The following is an 18,855-nucleotide window of genomic DNA, read 5'->3' on the forward strand; positions in this document are numbered from 1 at the left end:
GATTGGGGCATTCAGTCCATTGACATTTAAGGTGATAATTGATAGATGATTATTTATTGCCATTCGAACCTCGTGTTCCAGTTGATTCTATGGTTCTCCATTCTTCCTTTCTTTTTTTTTTTTTTTTTTTTTTTTGTTGATGGTCTCCTGTTATTATCTGCTTGAGTGTATTTTTTTTTTCATTTTTCGCAAATGCAATATTTGGTTTTGGCTTGTGGTTGCCCTGTTTTTTAAGTATGCTAACCCCTTCCCATAATTGTGTGTTTTAGCCTGATGGTCCTGTAAGTTCAAACACTTCATTACTATATTAAAATTAAGAAGAGAGACATACATACAAACAAAAAGGGTTATTTACCTCCTAACATCCCTTGCCCACATTTTATGGTTTTGATGACTCTTTTATTTTTTTCTTTTTAATTTTATTTTGTTTGAAGCATGTTCATGATTAAATCTGTATGCTGGCTTATTTGAGTGACTGCTCTCTGATTGCGGTTTCCTCAGTCCTAGTTCTTCCTCTTCTTCTTTTTTTTTTCTTTTCTTTTTTCTTCCCTTTCCTTCCTTTCTTTTTGGTTTAGAGAAGCTCTTTCAAAATTTCCTTTAACCTGGGTTTTGTGTTGCTGTATTCTTTAAGTTTTTGTTTGTTGGGAAAAATTTTTATTTCCCCTTCTATTTTAAATGATATTCTTGCTGGATAGAGTATTCTAGGTTGCATATTTTTTCCTTTGAGCACTTTAAATATCTCTTGCCATTCCCTCCTGGCCTGTAGTGTTTCTGTAGAGATATCAGCTGATATTCTTATGGGGGTTCCCTTGTAGGTAACATTCTGTTTTTCTCTTGCTGCCTTTAGGATCCTCTCTTTATCACTAACTTTTGCCATTTTTATTATGATGTGTCTTGGTGTGGGTCTGTTTGGGGTCAACTTGTTTGGGGCCCTCTGTGCTTCTTGTATCTTGAACCCAGTATCCTTTAGATTTGGGAAGTTTCCATCGATAATTTCTTCAAATATATTTTCCATTCCCTTATCTTTTTCTACTCCTTCTGGAATTCCTATTATGCATAGATTGGCCCACTTTATGTTATCCCATCGGTCTCTTATATTGCGTTCCAGTTTTTTGATTCGGTTTTCTGTCTGTTGACCGGATTGAGTGATTTCCATTATTCTATCTTCCATATCACTGATTTGTTTTTCTGCATTATTCATTCTGGTTTTTACTGCCGTTAGTTCAGTTTGCATCTCTGCAAATGAATGTTCTAGTTTTTCTTGGCTCCTCCTTATATTTTCTAGCTCCTTTCTGAGGGAATCTGCGTTACTGTTCATATCTTCTCTTAATTCCTTCAGTGTTTTCACTATTTATCTTTTGAACTCCAGGTCTGTCAGACTGCAGGGATCTGTTTCATTGTTGACTGTTTGAGGTGAGTTCTCCTGTTGGTTTGACTGGAGGTGGTTCCTCAGCTTCTTCATCTTGCTTGTTGTTTTCTTTCTCCTGAGGGAGTTGTACTCTCCGTGATAGGGCAGTGTTTGCCTTGTCACTGCCGTGGAATATTTCCTGAGGGCTGGTGTTGTTAGTCAATCTTTTTTGAGGCAGTGTGGCTTTTATGGAGTGTTGGTGGAGCTAACAGTGTTTCTTTGAAGCAAAGGAGGGCTTCCTGAGGGCAGACAGGACTGGGAGGTCAACACCACGATGGTAGCAGATTTCACTTGGTCATTCAGAGCTTGCTCTGGTGTTTTTAGGCTGTGGGGTTCTTGCAGGGCGTTGGTGGTGTTGGGCAGCTGTTCCTAAGGAGTGCAGCACCCCCTGGGGGCTGGAGCAGCTATCTGAGTCACTGAGAAGCTAAGAGGCTCTTGCCTAGGGCAGCCCAACTCAGAAGGACAGCCTGAGAATGTCGGCGGATCTTTTCACAGTCTGGCCAAGCTTGTTGCAGCTTTTCTGGGCTGCAGGGGCTCTTCCGGGGGTCTGGTGATGCTGAGCAGCTATTCCACAAGAGTGGGGCACCCCTGGGGGCTTGGGCGTGTAACAGGGCCGCTGGAAACCCAAGAGTCTCCTCCCCAGGGCAGCCCGACTCAGAAAGACCTTCTGAGATCTTTTCCCGGCTCGGCCAAGCTTTTTGCAGCTTTTCTGGGCTGCAGGGGCTCTTCCAGGGGTCTGGTGGTGCTAGGCAGCTATTCCACGAGAGTGGGGCACCCCTGGGGGCTTGGGCGGGTAGCAGGGCCCTTGGAGACCCAAGAGGCTCCTCCCCAGGGCAGCCTCACTCAGAAAAACCGTCTTAGATCTTTTCCCGACTCGGCCAGGCTTGTTGCAGCTTTTCTGGGCTGTAGGGGGTCCTGCCTGGAGCTGGTAGTCCTATGCAGCTGATCCTCTAGAGTTTGGCACCCCCTGGGGGTTTGGGCAGGTAGCAGGGCCACTGGAAATCCAAGAGTCTCCTCCCCAGGGCAGCCTGACTCAGAAAAACCATCTGAGAATTAGGCAGATATACTCACGGCCTGGCTAGGCTTGTTCTAGCTTTTCTGGGCTGCAGGCCTTTTCTCGGGGGCTGGTGGTGTTTGGTGCTGCTCTGCAGAAGTGTAGCCCCTCCAAAGGGCAAGCAGGCCTGTGCAGGGTCAGCCCCTGTGGTGGTAGGCTTCAGGCAGTTGTTGAGGCCAGCCCTCCTGGATGGCAGGCAGCCCCAGGTCCAGCGAGAGCATAGGGGGTGGTGGGGGTGGTGGGGGATGCACTGGGAAGCACAGCTTTCAGCTAGATAGCGAGCCTGTAAGCTTGCTGTGGTGTGGGGGGTATTCTATGGGGACCCACCCCTTCTTCTCTCCCCTCCCCAGCACGGGCGCAGACCAGGCTCTTCTCCCAGGTTCCCTCTGATGCGGCTTTCCACTTCCCCACCCCTAGAGTATTGCTCCCTTTCTCTGCGACAGTTTTGTTTTCTACTCTCCCAGGCAGTCTCTGCCCCATCAAATGGTTTCTAGACCTCCCAAGCAGTTTCCGCTCTGCCCCGCCCCCCCCCCCAGCCCTGGGACTAACCTCTGGAGCTGAGGTCTCTGTGCCCAGCCACCACCCAGGCGTCCCCTGGCCCTTTCTCGGGGACTAACCTTCGGAGGCCAGGTCTTGGTTCCCAGCCCCTACCCAGGTGTCCCCTGGCCCTTACTCGGGGACTAACCTCTGGAGCCGAGGACTCGGTGCCCAGCCCCCACCCAGGCATCTCAATTTTTGGTGACTGTGCCCATAGTTCAGATGGTCCGTTCGGTTCTTGATCAGCTTTTCTGTACTCTGACTGACTGCTATACCCTTCTCTGCATCTGGAGATTCCTCCGGTTCGTTTGATCTTTCCCCCGTGTAGGTGACGTTCCAGGGTGTGGGATCCCTTTCTCCTCCGCAGTTCCCTTTCGGGAGCGCCCATCCCGCTCAGATTCACCTTCTCTCACTCTCCTCTTTTCTCCCTATCTGCCCAGTAATGTCACGAACTTCTTGCCGTGTTTGGAGTTTAAGTTCCTCTGCCAGCGATTGGTTGTTGTTCTGTGCGAGTCATTTATTCTGTAGATGTGCTTTTTTTGTTGTGTTTGTGGGAGAGGGCGACTGTGTCCCCCTACTCCTCTGCCATCTTGTCCTCTCTCCCCCATAATTTCTACTAATCTGTCCTCCACCTCGTTTATTCATTCTTCTGCCTCCTGTATCCTGCTGTTAGCTGCTCCTAGTGAATTTTTTATTTCAGTTGTTGTATTTTGCATCTCTTCTTGTTTGAGTTTTATATCTTGTATCTCTTTGCTCAGTGTTTCCTGTTAACTACCCATCTTTGCCTCCAGTTTATTTCCAATGTCTTGCATCATCTTCAGCATCAACAGTCTAAAGTTTTTTCCTGGAGGCTGAGACTCTCCTCATCACTTAGCTGATGTTCTAGGGGTTTTCCTTTCTCCCTCATCAGAGTTATAGTTCTCTGTCTTTTCATTTTTATAGGTTTTTGGTGCAGTGACCTGTTTACAGGGAATAGAATTGTAGCCTCTGTTCCTTCTGGTGTCTGCCCCCCTTGTGGCTGAGGTTGGTATGGAGCCTTGCTGTAGGCTTCCTGATGGGAAGGGCTTATGCCTGCCCACTGGTTTGTGGGGCTGATTCTCTCGTCCCTCTAGTGGGTGGGGCTTTGTCTCTGGATGGGATTAGAGGTGTCTGTGTGCCTGAGGGCTCTGTAGGCAGCCTGTTTACTGAGGGATGGGGCTGTGATCCTACCTGGATTGTTGTTTGCCCTGGGGCTTCTCAGCACTGACTGGTGGGGCCAGATTTTGCCAAAATGGCCACCCTCCAGAGAAAGGCATGCTGCTGAATATTCCTGAGAGCTTTGTTCCCAATGTCCCTCCCTCGCAACAAGCCACATTCACCCCTGTTTTCCCAGGATGTTCTCCAAGAACTGCATTCAGTTTTGACCAGATTCCTATGGAGACTTTGCTTTGCCCTGGGACTCAGTGCACATGAATGTCTGTGTGCGCCTCTTAAGAATGGGGTCTCCTTTTCCCCCATTCCCGTGGAGCTCCTGCACACATGCCCCACTGGCCTTCAATGCCAGATGCTCTGGGGCTCTTTCTCCCAGTGCCAGATCCCTGCATGTGAAGGTTTGATGTGCGGCTCAGAACTCTCACTCCTGTAGGTCTCTGTGAACCAGTTAGTTTCCAGTCTGGGGGGCTTCCCACCTGGGAGGTATGGGGTTGTTTGTATCACAAAATCATCCCTCCTACCTCTTGATGTGGCCTGCTCTTTCTCTTCCGGAGTAGGATATCTTTTTGAAGGTTTCTGGTCCATTTGGGTGAAGATTGCTCAGCCTTTAGTCGTGACTTTTGTTGTTTTTAGGAGAGAAGTTGAGCTCCAGTCCTCTTCCGCCATCTTAATCCCATCTCCTACATCCAACTTTCAAAAAGCTGAAATGTGCCCATGACATCACTACCATGGACACTTACTGCACCACAGACAATGCATGTCTGTATTACTAATTTGCCTCCAAAAACTCCAGACTGGATTCTTGGCTGCATTGTTGAAAGAAAGAAAATAGCCGTTAACAGTGATTTCCCAAACAGAATGGTTTTACTCTTTGGGAAGATAAAACCCTTTGACTCAGTTCCTGTGGTGATTTACTAACATGCCTTTGATGTGCCTGTTGGTCCTAGGTGGAGTGGGGAACACACACATCGTTCCTGTCTTCAAGCAACCTAGGATCTATTCTGCAGTCAAAACATGGATCCATCCAAAAGGTAAGTCACAAATAATGATGGTGTGTTGTGAATTTCTGCAAGGAGTGGAAGAGCCCACAGAGTTCTCGGCTTAAGACTCAGTTGTCTTCCCAGCTCTCTGAAGTCTTTCCTCACAGCAGCCCAGACACCCTGTGATGACCTCTGCCCTGACCATTCTCATTCACGTTCATTGGACTGTCCCCAGGTTTAACAGATAAGAACAAGATAGGCCCAGTTACATTGGCATTTCAGATAAACAACAGATACATTTTAAGTATACGGATGCCTCATGCAATATTTGAGACCTACGCAAAAGTATTCCATGTTTCCCTGAAATGCAGATGGATATATACCACATCTTTCTTGGCTCATCCTTCTGTAGATGCTTGGGTCGTTCTCCTGTCCTGGTGATTGTAACTCTGTTGTGATGAAATAGAGGTGCATATGATCGTCAAGCGAGTGTTTTCGATAAATTGCCAGAAGTGGAATTGCTGGGTCATACCATACTTCCGATTTTAATTTTTTTTTTTTTTTTTTGCTATTTCTTGGGCTGCTTCCGTGGCATATGGAGGTTCCCAGGCTAGGGGTCCAATCGGAGCTGTAGCCACCGGCCTACACCAGAGCTACAGCAATGCGGGATCCGAGCCACGTCTGCAAACTACACCATAGCTCACGGCAACGCCGGATCATTAACCCACTGAGCAAGGGCAGGGATCGAACCCGCAACCTCATGGTCCCTAGTCAGATTTGTTAACCACTGCACCATGACGGGAACTCCTGATTTTAATTTTTTGAGCAATCTCATGCTGTTTTCCACTGTGGCTGCACCAATAATGTTCCTTTTTCTCCACATGCTCTCCAACATTTATTGCTTGTGTGTGTGTGTGTGTTTATAATAACCATTCTCTAAGGGATGAGGTTGAAACATTATTGTGGTTTTGGTTTGTAGTTCCACTAGTGTGGTTGAACCTCTTGTCATAAGCCTGTTGGCCATTTTCTGTTTTCTTTGGAAAATGTCTATTCAGATCCTCTGCCCCAGTTTTTTGTTTGTTTTGTGCCACACCCAAGGCACACAGAAGTTCCCAGGTAAGGGACGGAACCAGCAGCGCCCCATGACAACGTAGGAACAATAGCAGATTTTTTTGTATTTTTGCCAGGTTGTTAGGCCGCTCTTGTGGCATATGGAGGATCCCAGGCTAGGGGTCGAATCGGAGCTGTAGCCACTGGCCTACACCACAGCCACAGCAACGCCAGATCCTTAACCCACTGAGCAAAGCCAGGGATCAAACCCACGACCTCATGGTTCCTAGTCAGATCCGTTAACCACTGCGCCACAATGGGAACTCAATTCCGCTGGTTTAATTTTCCCTTTCTATCACTTGCCTTTGAGGTCAGAACCAAGTGTAAGCAGACAGATGTCCGTGTGCTTACCACCTATGTTTTCTCCTAGACATTGTATGGTTTCATTTCTTCCATTTGAGTCTTTAGTCCATTTTAATTTGGGGATGTGTTGTAAGGTAGGGGTCTAGTTCCATTCTTTGCATGTGCCTGTGCAGTTCTTCCAGCACCGTTGATTGAAGAAATCGTCCCTTGTCCATTGTATGCTCTCTGGTCCTTTGTTGGAAATGAATTGTCTGTGTCTGTGTTGGTTTTACTTCTGGGCTGTCAGTGTTGTTTCACTGGTCTGTCTGTTTTGTTTTTGTGCCAGTCCTGATCTGTTTTGCTATCTATAGCTTTGTAGTGTAGTTTGAAATCAGGAAATGTAATCCTTCCAGCGTTGCTGCTCTTTCTCAAGATGGTTGTAGCTGATGGGGATCTATTGTGGTTCCATACAAATTTTAGAAGTGTTTCTCCTAGGTCTGTGCAATGTGCAATTGAGATTTTGGTAGAGAGTGCATTGAGTCTCTGTTGCTTTTGGTAATCTGGACATTTGAATGATGTGAATTCACTCATAAACATGAAATATCTTTCCATTAATTTGTGCCTTTAATTTCTTTCCTCAACAGCATATAGTTTAGAGTGTACAAGTCTTTACCTTGCCTGGTTAAATTTATCTCTAGGTACTTTATTTTTTTCTTTTACTTTTATTTTATTTATTTTTTCTATTTATTTATTTTTTTTGGTCTTTTTTGCTATCTCTTTGGGCCGCTCCCACGGCATATGGAGGTTCCCAGGCTAGGGGTCGAATCGGAACTGTAGCCACCGGCCTATGCCAGAGCCACAGCAATGCGGGATCTGAGCCGCAGCTGCAGCCTACACCACAGCTCACTGTAATGCCAGATCATTAACCCACTGAGCAAGGGCAGGGACCAAACCTGCAACCTCATGGTTCCTAGTCAGATTCCTTAACCACTGGGCCTTGACGGGAACTCCTAGGTACTTTATTTTTGATGCAATCATAAATATGATTTTTTGGTTTGTTTTTGTTTTAAATCTTCTATGTCTTTGTTCAGTCTTTCTTGTAATGTGTTGATCTTTGCCTCCAGTTTTTGTCCGAGCTCTTGGATCCTCTTCACAATCATTATTCTAAAGTCATTTTGCATGGAGGTGGGTGTGGGGGTTGTCTTGTTCCTTCATCTGGTTCATATTTCTCTGCCTTCTCATTTTGTATGCTTTTTGCATGATCTCCTTTTTGTAGGTTAGAGGTGTGTAGCCTGTCTTGCTTCTAGTGTCTGCCTCCTTGTAGGTGAAATAGAGGAGCTTGTGGCCAGCTTCCTGGTGGGAGGGACCTGCCCACTGGTAGGTGGAGCTGAGCCTTGTCCCTCTAGGGGGTGGACCTTTGTCTGTGGGTGTGATGTGGAGCACTTTAGGTACCTGTTTGTTGATCAGTGGGTCTGTGTTCCCAGCCTGTTTGTTGTTTGGCCTGGGGCTTCTCAGCCTTAATTTGTGGGACCAGATTGTTCCAAAAGGGCCACCTCCAGGGGAGCTCATGCCAACAACTATTCCTGGGACCTCTGCCTAGACTGTCCTGCCCTACAGTGTTTCCCAGTCACCCCCTCCTTTCCCAGGAGACCCTCCATGATTGGCCAGGTCATTCTGACCCAGATTCTTCTTGAGTGCCTGCTTAGCCCTGGGACCCAGTGCACATGAAAGCCTGTGTGCACCCTCCAGGAGTGGAGTTTCTGTCTCCCCCAGTCCTGTGGAGCTCTTGCACACAAGCCTCACTGGCCTTCAATGTCATGTGTCCCAGGGGCTCCTCCTTCCCGTGCCAGACTCCCTGGCTTAGGCACCTGCTGTGGGGTTCAGAAGTCTCCTGTGGGAAAGCCTCTGAAATAGAGTTCTTTTCCAGTTTGTGGGCTGCCCATGCAGGGGGTATGGGATTACTTCTACCATGAATGAGCACCTCCTGCTGTCTCAGTGTGGCTCCTTATTGCCTTGGGGTGTAGGATATCTTGTTCTTAGTAGTTTCCAGTCTATTTTGTTGATGGTCATTCAGCACGTAGTTGTAATTTTGGTGTTTTCATGAGAGGAGGGGAGCTTGAGTCCTCCTACTCTGCCATCTTATCTATTTCTTTTTTTTTTTTTTGTCTTTTAATCTGTTCTATGGAGGTTCCCAGGCTAGGGGTCTAATCAGAGCTGTAGCTGTGGGCCTACACCAGAGCCACAGCAATGCAGGATCCTCAACCCACTGAGTGAGGCTGGGAATCAAACCCACAACAGCACGTCCCTAGTCAGATGCGTTAACCACTGAGCCACAACAGGAACTCCTTCTTGTCTGTTTCTCTTCTTGGGTTTTTGTTTTGTTTTGCTTTGTTTTTAGGGCTGCACTTGCAGCATGTACAAGTTTCCAGGTTAGGGGTTGAATCAGAGCTGTAGCTACCAGCCTACACCACAGCCACATGGGGTCTGAGCCGCATCTGCAACTACACCACAGCTCATGGCAACACAGGATCCTTCACCCACTGAGCATGGCCAGGGATTGAACCTGTGTCCTCATGGGTATTGTTGTGTTTGTTAACCATTGAGCCATGACAGAAACCCCTGTTTCTCTTTTTGATGTTTTGTTATTATTGTATAGAAATGCCACTGATATATACGTTGATTATGTAAACTGAAACATAACTGAATGTATTTATTCAAACAGTTTTTTGCTAGAGTATGTAGGATTTTCTATTACAGTATCATGTAATCTGCAAAAAGGACAGTTTTACTTTTTCCATTTATGATTCAGATTCCTTTTATTTCTTTTTCTTGTCTAATTGTTAGTAGGACTTCAAATCCTATGTGGAATAAAAGGGGCAAGAGTGGGCATCCTTCTCTTGTTCATCATCTTAGAGGAGAAAAAGCGTTCAGCTTGTCACAGTTGAATGGAATGTTAGCTGTAGGTTTGCAGTTGATGGCCTTTATTAAGTTGAGGTCCATTCCCTTTATACTTGCTTTGTTGAGACATAAGCGGATGTAGAAGTTTATCTCATGGGTTTCTTTGCATCTATGGAAATAATCATATGGTTTTTACCCTTTTTGTTTTTCGGTTTTAGTTTTAGGGATGCACCCACATCATACAGAGGTTCTCAGGTTAGGGGTCTAATCGGAGGTAGAGCTGCAGGCCTACACCACAGCCAAGCAAGTTCTGTTTCCCTTCCCAGATGATGGAAGATTTTAGGCATTATTTCTTCCATTAATTTTTCTGTTCTGTTCTCTTTCTCTTCTTCTGGAACCACCCCTGTAATGCAAATGTTATTCTGCTTGATGGTATCCCATAGGTCCTTTAAAGTAGCCTAATTTTTTAAAAATTCTTTTTTCATTTTGCCTCTCTGTCTGATTGAGTTCCATTGTTTGGTCGGGCAAACAATGAATTTTGCTTTTTAAATAAATTTAAGTTAAATATGTGTCCCTTTGAAGAATTCATTCCTACTTACAGCAAAGTATGCCTAAGGGTCATGTTTAAAAACATGTTCCCTGAGAAGTTTTCTACCTGTATAGAATCCAGTAGTAAAGAAAAGAAAAGGAATAGTGCCATGAACTACATCATGAGGTAAAATGAGGTAGGATGTAGTTTGATGAGAGCATCAGTAGTGTGTCTTAATTGTGGAATTTCATCCAAAAAAACTGAACTAAAACTCCCATAAGATTTAGCAAATCCATTGCTAGGGCTTCTGATGAAAACGAACATCCTAATTTGAAAAGATAGGAGCAGCTCTGTCCACTGAAGTGTTCCTTAGACTTTTTCTCTCACATAACTTCTTTTCACAACAGCGAGTGATAATGTGTAGACCAGCCAGGTTATGGCATCAGCCTGTGTCCACTTAGAGATGAGTCAAGATGATGTGGTGTCCATATGCAGTGCAGTGGTATTTGGCCAGAAAAGAGAGTGACCTCTTGCCATTTGCTGCACCTTGGGTGGGCCTAGAAAGTATTATGCTGAAGGCCACAGTCAGACAAATCAGGATAATATGTGATGTCCCTGATTTGTGCAGTCTAATACCCAAAACCAATGATCAAACACACCAAAGAGTAACAGACTCATAGATACAGGAAGGAAAAGAGGACTCCATCTCCCTTGTTGTCCTATCAGAAAAGCGATGCATTCCGTCTCTCAATTTTAGATATTTGGGGAGAATCAGCCATAGCAGAGTTGTCTCTCACAGCCTCCCATACCTTACACCCTCCCTGCTTGGCTTGAAATATTGCAGTGCTCTCAGTTTTCTCCGGGAATTGTGTCATGTTCCATGTGGGCTGGTGCTCAGTTTGCTCTCGAGCCAGATTTCATGACACTGTCCCAGGAACTGGTGTGATGAGGGGTTGAATTTTGAGAAGAATACGTTTAATCCTAGAACTTTGAGTTAGCTAAAGTTTGTTGCTTAGAAAATTATGAGATATGTGGTTTAAGGCAACCCACTGTTGAAAGTAGGGTGAGTCCTTGTTTCCTAACTGTTCAAGGCATAGTAAGTTTTGTACGTATACAATGACAGGGACACTGTTAATGAAGAGCCAGTGGAAAGATAATGAAGTGTACAGATTGTTGCATCCAGAGAAAAATTCTACACACGGTCAATGAGTGAAGACTTTTACAACCTGATGAGCATATGCTTAGTGTGTGGCATTTTACAATTTAATTTCTATAACTACTCCTTTTCTTCTGGACAAATGTTACCTATGGAGTGTAAAAATGTCTGGTGCCTCAACTACCAGAAATGAGTGGAAATGGTATTTCCATCAAAAAATGGGAGCCCTTTTAAATCTCACCATGGTAGGATTTTGCAATTCCCCTAAACGTTGAAGACCCATTATATTTGGGGAGGTCTTTTTCTCTCCAATAATGTCTTTTCAAAACAGAGAGTAATACTGTTTGATTGTAGGATGCAGTTTTTGAAATAAAATGTTGACCCTGTCCAGGGAAACGGCCACTAGGCTATATAGAGCAGGTGGACCCAGAGGGGGCAGAGTTGCCTTCCCTCTGAAAGTTCCAGGCCTCTGACCAGTTTCCACGGCAATGGAATGCTGCCCACGGAGCCTTGTGGTTCAACTGCCAGTCTGTGAGAAGAGAAGTGTGTGTTGGCCACAGCTGGGAGGCTCTCCCCTTCGCTGCTCAAGTGCCAGACGATGGGCAACCTTAGCTGTTGTTGCGGAGGTATGTTGCTACTGATCTAAAGGCTGTTTCCTCAGATGGGTGGTTCGTTTTGACTAAACATAGTATCTCCATCTTTATCTCCATTGCCACCAGTCTCATCAGTCTCTCAAGCCATAGGTCTGTTATACAGGCTTGCTGTATGACTAAGGTATATCTTAATGCTCCGAGTGAGCCAACTGCCTCAAGTATTTTCCTAAATGTGAGAAAAGACTCGTGTCTCGTGGCAGTTTGAAACACGTTCTCCCGGAGCACAGAGACAGCAAACATGCCCCTCTGCCTTTTTCAAAGCACGAGGCCCTCGCTGTCAGCCCTGCAGTAGACATTCAAAAGGGGGACATTACAGCTCCACTCTTCTCAGTGTACATGTCGATGTCTGAATCCACATGCTAGCAGTCCAAAGGCAGAGGAATTTCGACAGAGCAAGAAATGGGGATTTTTCAGGTTGGATTTCCCCAGGTTGATGAGGACTAGCCCACTGGCTCTTTGGGTGCTAGCTGGTAGTGTGGTGACAAGGGCCAGTGCCAGCAGGTTAGTGGGGTGAACATTGGGTGAGGAAAGGAAGAAAGGTCTCTCTGGTGATCCTCAGAGAGACCCGGGGTGGGGTCTTCAAGCTGAGGTCTGGAGGGGGTCTCTCTAGGAGGAGCACTGTCCCTGCCACTCTCAGGTCTAGAGAAGGATGAGGAGTGTCCAGAGTATAGACTGGGTTTGGGTGACAGAAGACTTGCACTCTGGCCCATTGTCAGCCAGACCTTGGTCAAGGCTGCTCAGACCGGTGCTCTGATGCAATGTCAGTGAGACATGGAGAGTCACAGATTTCCTTTCCTAATGCCGCCCCCCACCAGGCACTCGTCCGGATGGCCACCTCCCCAGTGAATCCACAGGACTTGATCGTCCAGGTGTGGTCTGCTGCAGGAAAGCTGATTCTTGCTAGAGCCGTCATGTGAACTTGGTTGAAGGTGTTTTGATCTCTGAGTCAAATTGGGGATCCAAGCAGACTGCTGTTCACATGAGGTGGTCAGCTGGTCACTGTGAAGGGCTGACAAGGGAAGATTGGGGGAGGATGGGCCAAGTTGGGGTTTCTCTAGTCCTCCAGAGGAGCTCTTTTTGGATGAATGTTTGTATTTTGGATTGGGGGTCAGAAGATAGAGGCAAAATGTTGGGTAAAGAATTGGACTGCTCTCCTGGCTCTGACATGTACTCCAGGATCACCCCAGGACATCTTGGGGGCAACAGGCTTTAAAAGTGAGAGAGAGAGAGAGAGAGAAAGTGGAGTTCTGGATTCAAGCAAGAGTCCAGGGCATGATCTCAGCCAGCGCCAAGCAGGCTTCAGTGGTTCAGGGGGATGTGTGACCTGAGGGAACCAACTGCACTCTTGTCCCAGATCTGCTCACACATGATTGGCGCGACTCTTGAGAAGATGCTCTAAGTTTCAGTGCTGTCCACTGGAAGATAGGGGTTCGAGCCCCTGTTTTGAACCCTCTTCCTCTAAAGTGGCATGATGTGCAGATCAGGGAACGTGACAGGAGACATTCTCCCTGAGCCATAAAGCCCCCTTCCCATGGAAAGGCCTTCTCCTGTTTGGTTCTTCCTCACTCTTTAATTATTGTCTGTGTCTGGTCTATTTGGAATGTGGGTCTTTTTCTCTCACCTGTCTTGTGTTATCAAGCAGAGAGTAACACTGTGTGGTTCTGGGATGCATTTTTTGAGACAACATGTTGGCCCTGTACTGCCATCCCTGTCTGTAGAGAGACACATTAGTCTAGACAGAGCAGGTGGGCCCAGAGGGGGCAGAGTTGCCTTCCCTCTGAAAGTTCCAGGCCTTGACTGGTTGCCACAGCAATAGGATGATACCCACGGGGTCCTGCGGTCCAACTGCCACTCTGTGAGTGGAGAGGTGTGTGTTGGGCCACAACTGGGAGGCTCTCCCCTTCACCCCTCAAGAGTTGGACGATGGGCAACCTGAGCTGTTGTTGGGGAGGTATGTTGATACTGATCTAAAGGCTGTTCCATCAGATGGCATAGTTTACCCTGAAGGAAAATGTTCTCTGATTTTTTTTTCATTTCCACCATTTCAGTTTGTGTACAGAGATATATATCTCTTATACAGCCATTTTGTATTACTCTTAAGATTTTTAATTATTTCTTCCTGGTAGGGCGCCTCAAATTTTTTCTTAATTTATAAAATACCCCTTCCTATTTCCCATGTACAAACCTTCTCCCATCACACTAACCCCGGTAATACCCTACTCTGCCTTTATTCAGTGCAGAGGGACCCTGATTCCATTCTTCAATACACATGATGGAAATGGGCATTTATAGCTCCACACTTCTAAATGCACATATCAATGTCTGAAGCCAAATAATTGCATTTTTTTTTGTCCCTTTTGCTATTTCTTGGGCTGCTGCCACGGCATATGGAGGTTCCCAGGCTACGGGTTGAATTGGAGCAGTAGCTCCCAGCCTACACCAGAGCCACAGCAACTCGGGATCCAATCCATATCTGCAACCTACACCACAGCTCAGAGCATCGCCGGATCTTTAACCCACTGAGCAAGGGCAGGGACCAAACCTGCAACCTCGTGGTTCCTAGTCGGATTCGTTAACCACTGCTCAACAACGGGAACTCCCAATAATTGCATTTTAAATGTAGAAATTGATTGTAAGGAATGAAAGTTGGATTTTCAAGTAGGATTTCCATGGGTTGATGATGATAAGCTCACTGTAGTTGGCAGTTAGCTGGTAGTGTGCTGAGAACACACAGTGCAGGTAGGTTCGTGGGGTGAACATTTGGTAACTGAGGGAAGGAGGGTCCGACTGGTGATCCACAGAGGGAGACTTAGGGTCAGGTCTTCAAGCTGAGAGTCTCTAAAGGGTCCCTTTAAGAGGATAGAAGACTCTATCCCTGCCACTGCAGGGTCTGAAGAAGGATGAGGAGTTTCCAGGGTACAGATTGGGTTTGGGTGAAGAATGACTTGAGCTCCTGCTCATTCTCGGCCAGACCTTGGTCCAGGCTGCAGAGGAGGAGCTCAGACTCCTATTGCTGTACAGCAGCAAGGGGTACAACATTGTCAATCAACAGTATTTTCATCACAACAATTTTTTAAAGAAAATTGTGTGAGACATTGACAGTCAGAGTCTTTAATTTACTAAACAGTCAAAGCACTGGCCCAGATGGTCTCCTCCCGAGTGAATTCCCAGGAACCTCTTATCCAGGCACGATCAGCTGAAGGGAAGCTCATTCTTGGCAGAGGCCTCTTGTGGCATCTGGTCGAGACTGTTCTGAGCTCTGAGCCATCTTGGGAGTGAAACAGACCCCTAGTCGCTGGAGGTTGTCAGCTGGTTGTTGTGAAAGAGTAATGTGATGCAGTGGATGACATGAAGATTTGGGGGAGAATGCCTGGGTTGGAGCATCCACGGAGCCAGGGCAAAGCCTTGGTCCTTCAGAGGGGCTTTGTTTGGAGGAAAATGTCGGATTCAGATCAGGGATTAAAGCATGGAGACAAAGGGCTGGATAAGGGTTTGGACTGATGTCTTGGTTCAGCATCTCCTGCAGGGAAGGCATCAGAGCTCGCCCACTAAAACCTTGGGATGGGAGGACTTGTGGGAGAGTGAGAAGATCTCTTGATTCAAGGGTCCAGGGCATGGTCTTGGCCCTGAGCAAGTGTCTGGCCTTCAGGATTCAGGGATTTCTGTCCTCAAGGAACCAAATACATTCTTGGCCCACATCCATCCTTCAACATTGCCGTGATTCTTGGCAAGTTAGTCTAAAGTTCAATGCCCTCTACTGTCAGATCAGGCTTACACTCTCTGGGTTGCACCCCCTTCGCCTGCAACCGGGCCACCTTGGGGATGAGAGGAGATGATGAGAGAGACGCTACATGACCTGGAAATCTTCCTTCCCATGATGCTCTTCCATACTCTCTTGCTGTGGAGCTATTCAAACCCCCTCTTTCGATCCAACCAGCACCGTGACTCAAGCTTATGCAGGTAGTCATTCAATGAAACCAATCCCAAATGTTAACAGAGATGCGTGGATAAACCAAAGGCAGTATGAATCCACATAGGAATAAAATTCTACCAGAAAAAATTGTAAATATGTTAAATATGTTACTACATGGATTACCCAAAATGAAACACCCTTTTAACAATAGTCAAGTCAAACAGACACAGGAAAAGAAATATTGAACAATTCAACATATAGGCGGTAAGTAGATTAGGCAGATTGTCAAAGGTGGAAAGTAGAGAGGGCTAGGACTTGGCAGCAGGGCTGAAGGGGGAGTCATTCCTGAATGGGTGCAGAGGTCCTATGAGTTATGATGAGAAAGGTTGTTATGGACAGTAGGGCAAAGTACATGGCTTGTGAAGGCATGCCTTCTCCCTGAATTTCCTATTGCAAAAGTATTCCAAAGAGAAGCATTATGTATCTAAGAAAAGAAAAGAGGCGAAACATCCCAGAGGATGGAGTGTGAACACAGGAGCACCCTGTGGGAAGAGTAGGGAAGCTGAAATGATCTCCTGCCATTTCAGAAGATGGAGGAATGCGGTGGGACAGGAAAATGGGCAGGAGGATTCACGAGACTCTGTCATGGCAGCAGAACCTGCATGCTCGTGTTGGCCATTTCTCAGATGGAGAATATGCCACGGAGAGGTTCCCTTTAGCAAGAGAGGCAGAGGCTCCCTTTCTCAGGTCTTTCAAGGTGCTCTCTGCCGTCCTTCAAAACGTTTACCCGGGAGGATGGGCCAAGAGAAGCTCCATTCATGCTTCATCCCACCCCCACCCCTTGACTCCCAGCCCATGTCCAGTCAGGTGAGGTGCCCAGAGTACCTCCTGAGCAGCACCACCGCCTTGCTGACAGTGACTGTGTGTCCCCCTAGAAACACACGACAATGTTCTGGAGGCCAGTGGGAGTGAGAAGACTGAGGAGGAGGCCCCAGCCAGAGAAAATGAGGAGGAGGAAGACTCGCCCAATAACAAGGTGGAGGAGGAGGCCACAACAAGTGGAAATAACAAGGAGGAGTCCCCAGCCAGCGACAGGGCCGAGCAAGAAGCCCAGCCTGCCCCCAAGGTAAGCTCACTTTTCGTGATCTGAGATTTAAAAAGGTGCCTCCTTTCTTCTTGGATGTGCCTACTTCAGAAAAGGAAATTGGAGAAAGTCCATTATAGAGGATATATGCAGATTCCTATTTGAAGGAATGTTGAGTCAAAGTTTGGTACCAACCAATAACTCCTTCGAAGGGGCATTGGCAAAAGTGACCCTATCAGTTCCGCAGTGTATGGTAGGGAGCATTTTTCTTTGAAGAAGACCAAAATTTTTTTAAATGAACATGGCCTTGAGGGATCTTCCTTGAAAAGCTGGTGCCTTTTCCAAAGGTGTCTTTGCTGTCTTCTTTTGGGGAAACGGACTCAACTCTGCCTTCTGGCTGTGTGCCTGCGGTCCCCAACCACAGGAAGACCTGTGGCCACAGTGCAGAGGATGCTGTGACACTCACAGTGTTTTCTTTTCTCTCATCACAGGTGGATGGGATGGATGATGAAAGCCGTAAGTATTCTGGAACCCGGCTCTGCTGAGGAGAAGTCCAGGTGTTGAGGAAGGGCGGGGGGTGCTTTCCTACCCCTTTGGTTGCAGAGACACCCTGATTCTGGGTTCCTCCTGGGAAAGGGGGTGAAGGATGGGGTGAAAGAGACTGACTTCCCACAAAAGGGCCATCCCAAGTCCTCGGGTCCCTGGAGGAAAGGAGGCTCTTTGTATGGTGGGGGTAGGTGTCCGGGAACATTGGGGGGTGTGCGTGTGAGGGCCTGTTGGTGTGATTGTGAACCAGTGTGAGTGGGTGTGTTTTGTGGGGAGTCACTTGTGCCTTAGCACCACATACCTGTCCAGTTTTTCGTTGAACAGTCTCATGATGACCGCAGGCTAACTGTCCATTCCCTTATTCTCCCTGCACCCGCAGGGAGCAAGGTTTGGGAAAAAGGTATTCCCTCCTCTGTTGGTCTTTCTTTTCCTCTTTTCTTCCCCCTCTGCTTGGTGCAGACTTTCATGCTATTGTTTCAAACATGTGCCATGAACTCGAGCCTCTTGAGGTTGTAAGTGTCCCAAGGAGTGTTGTGAACGCTGGGCTCCCCCCGCACCTCCTACCAACTCGGGGCAGCCACCCTTCCAGCCTCTGCTCAGGAGTGGTCTTTCACTCACCTCATCTGCATGACATCAGAGAGTCTTTGTCCTTCTGTGTCTGACTGGCTTCACTTGAAGTGATGTCCTCCAGCGAGTTCCTGTCGAGGCTCAGAGGTCCTGAACCTGACCAGTACCTATGAGGACATGGGTTCAACCCTTGGCTTTGCTCAGTGGGTAAAGGATCTGTATTTTCCCTGAGCCACGGTGTAGGTTGCAGACATGGCTCAGATCCCAAGTTGCTGCTGCTGTGGCATAGGCAAGCAGCTGTAGCTCTGATTCAGCTCCTAGCCTAGGAACCTCCAAATGCCTCAAGCGAGGCCCTAAAAAGACCAAAAGAAATGATATTGAGATTTTGATAGGTGTTGTAGTGTACCTGCTGTTTTTTCATGTAGTATGAAATGTCAATGATATTCCGTCTTCAAATCTATTTCTTTTTATTTTTCTGTATTTTTCAGGCCATGCCCATGACATAATGAAGTTCCCAGGTGAGGGGTCAAATCTGAGCTATTTATGCCAAACTACGCCAGAGCCACATCCACACCTACAGCACATGTCTGTGACCTACACCACAGCTCAAAGCAACGCTGGACCCTTCAAGCCAGGGATTGAACCTGCTTCATCGTGGATATTAGTTGGGTTCATTCCTGATGAGCCACAATGGGCACTCCTTCTTCCCCTCTGTGAACATGGAATGTCATTTGAATTCTTTGTGACTTATTCAATTCTTTCAGCAATGTTTTGTAGTTTTCACTGTAAAAGTTGTTTCCTTTCTTAGAGCCCTGAGCCTGCCTTCCAGCTGCACCAGCAGCACCATGAGAAATACTGGCTCGTGAATACAGTGGCATGTCCCTCACTGCCTCTGCACTGAGCTCTGATTATGGCAGCACAGGTGTTGTGGGCCATACACAGCACCT

General features: G+C 46.8%; 1 protein-coding gene across 2 annotated transcripts in view; it reads left to right on the forward strand.

The window, feature by feature from the left end:
• Positions 1 to 18,855, forward strand: part of LOC110258382 (uncharacterized) — a 160,587-nt gene that overhangs the window by 8,817 nt on the left and 132,915 nt on the right. For both annotated transcript variants that reach the window (XM_084980906.1, XM_084980907.1), the window contains exons 2-4: positions 5,138 to 5,221; positions 16,647 to 16,837; positions 17,287 to 17,311. In XM_084980906.1, the coding sequence (XP_084837032.1) occupies positions 17,296 to 17,311 (16 nt within the window). In that variant the 5' untranslated portion in view covers positions 5,138 to 5,221; positions 16,647 to 16,837; positions 17,287 to 17,295. The remainder of the gene's footprint in view (positions 1 to 5,137; positions 5,222 to 16,646; positions 16,838 to 17,286; positions 17,312 to 18,855) is intronic.

The sequence above is a fragment of the Sus scrofa genome, chromosome 10 (genome assembly GCF_054392235.1).
Source record: "Sus scrofa isolate SSC_HxYL_T2T_F1_AM1 chromosome 10, Sscrofa_HxYL_maternal_Yorkshire_Landrace_v2.0, whole genome shotgun sequence".
Classification (NCBI taxonomy): domain Eukaryota; kingdom Metazoa; phylum Chordata; class Mammalia; order Artiodactyla; family Suidae; genus Sus; species Sus scrofa.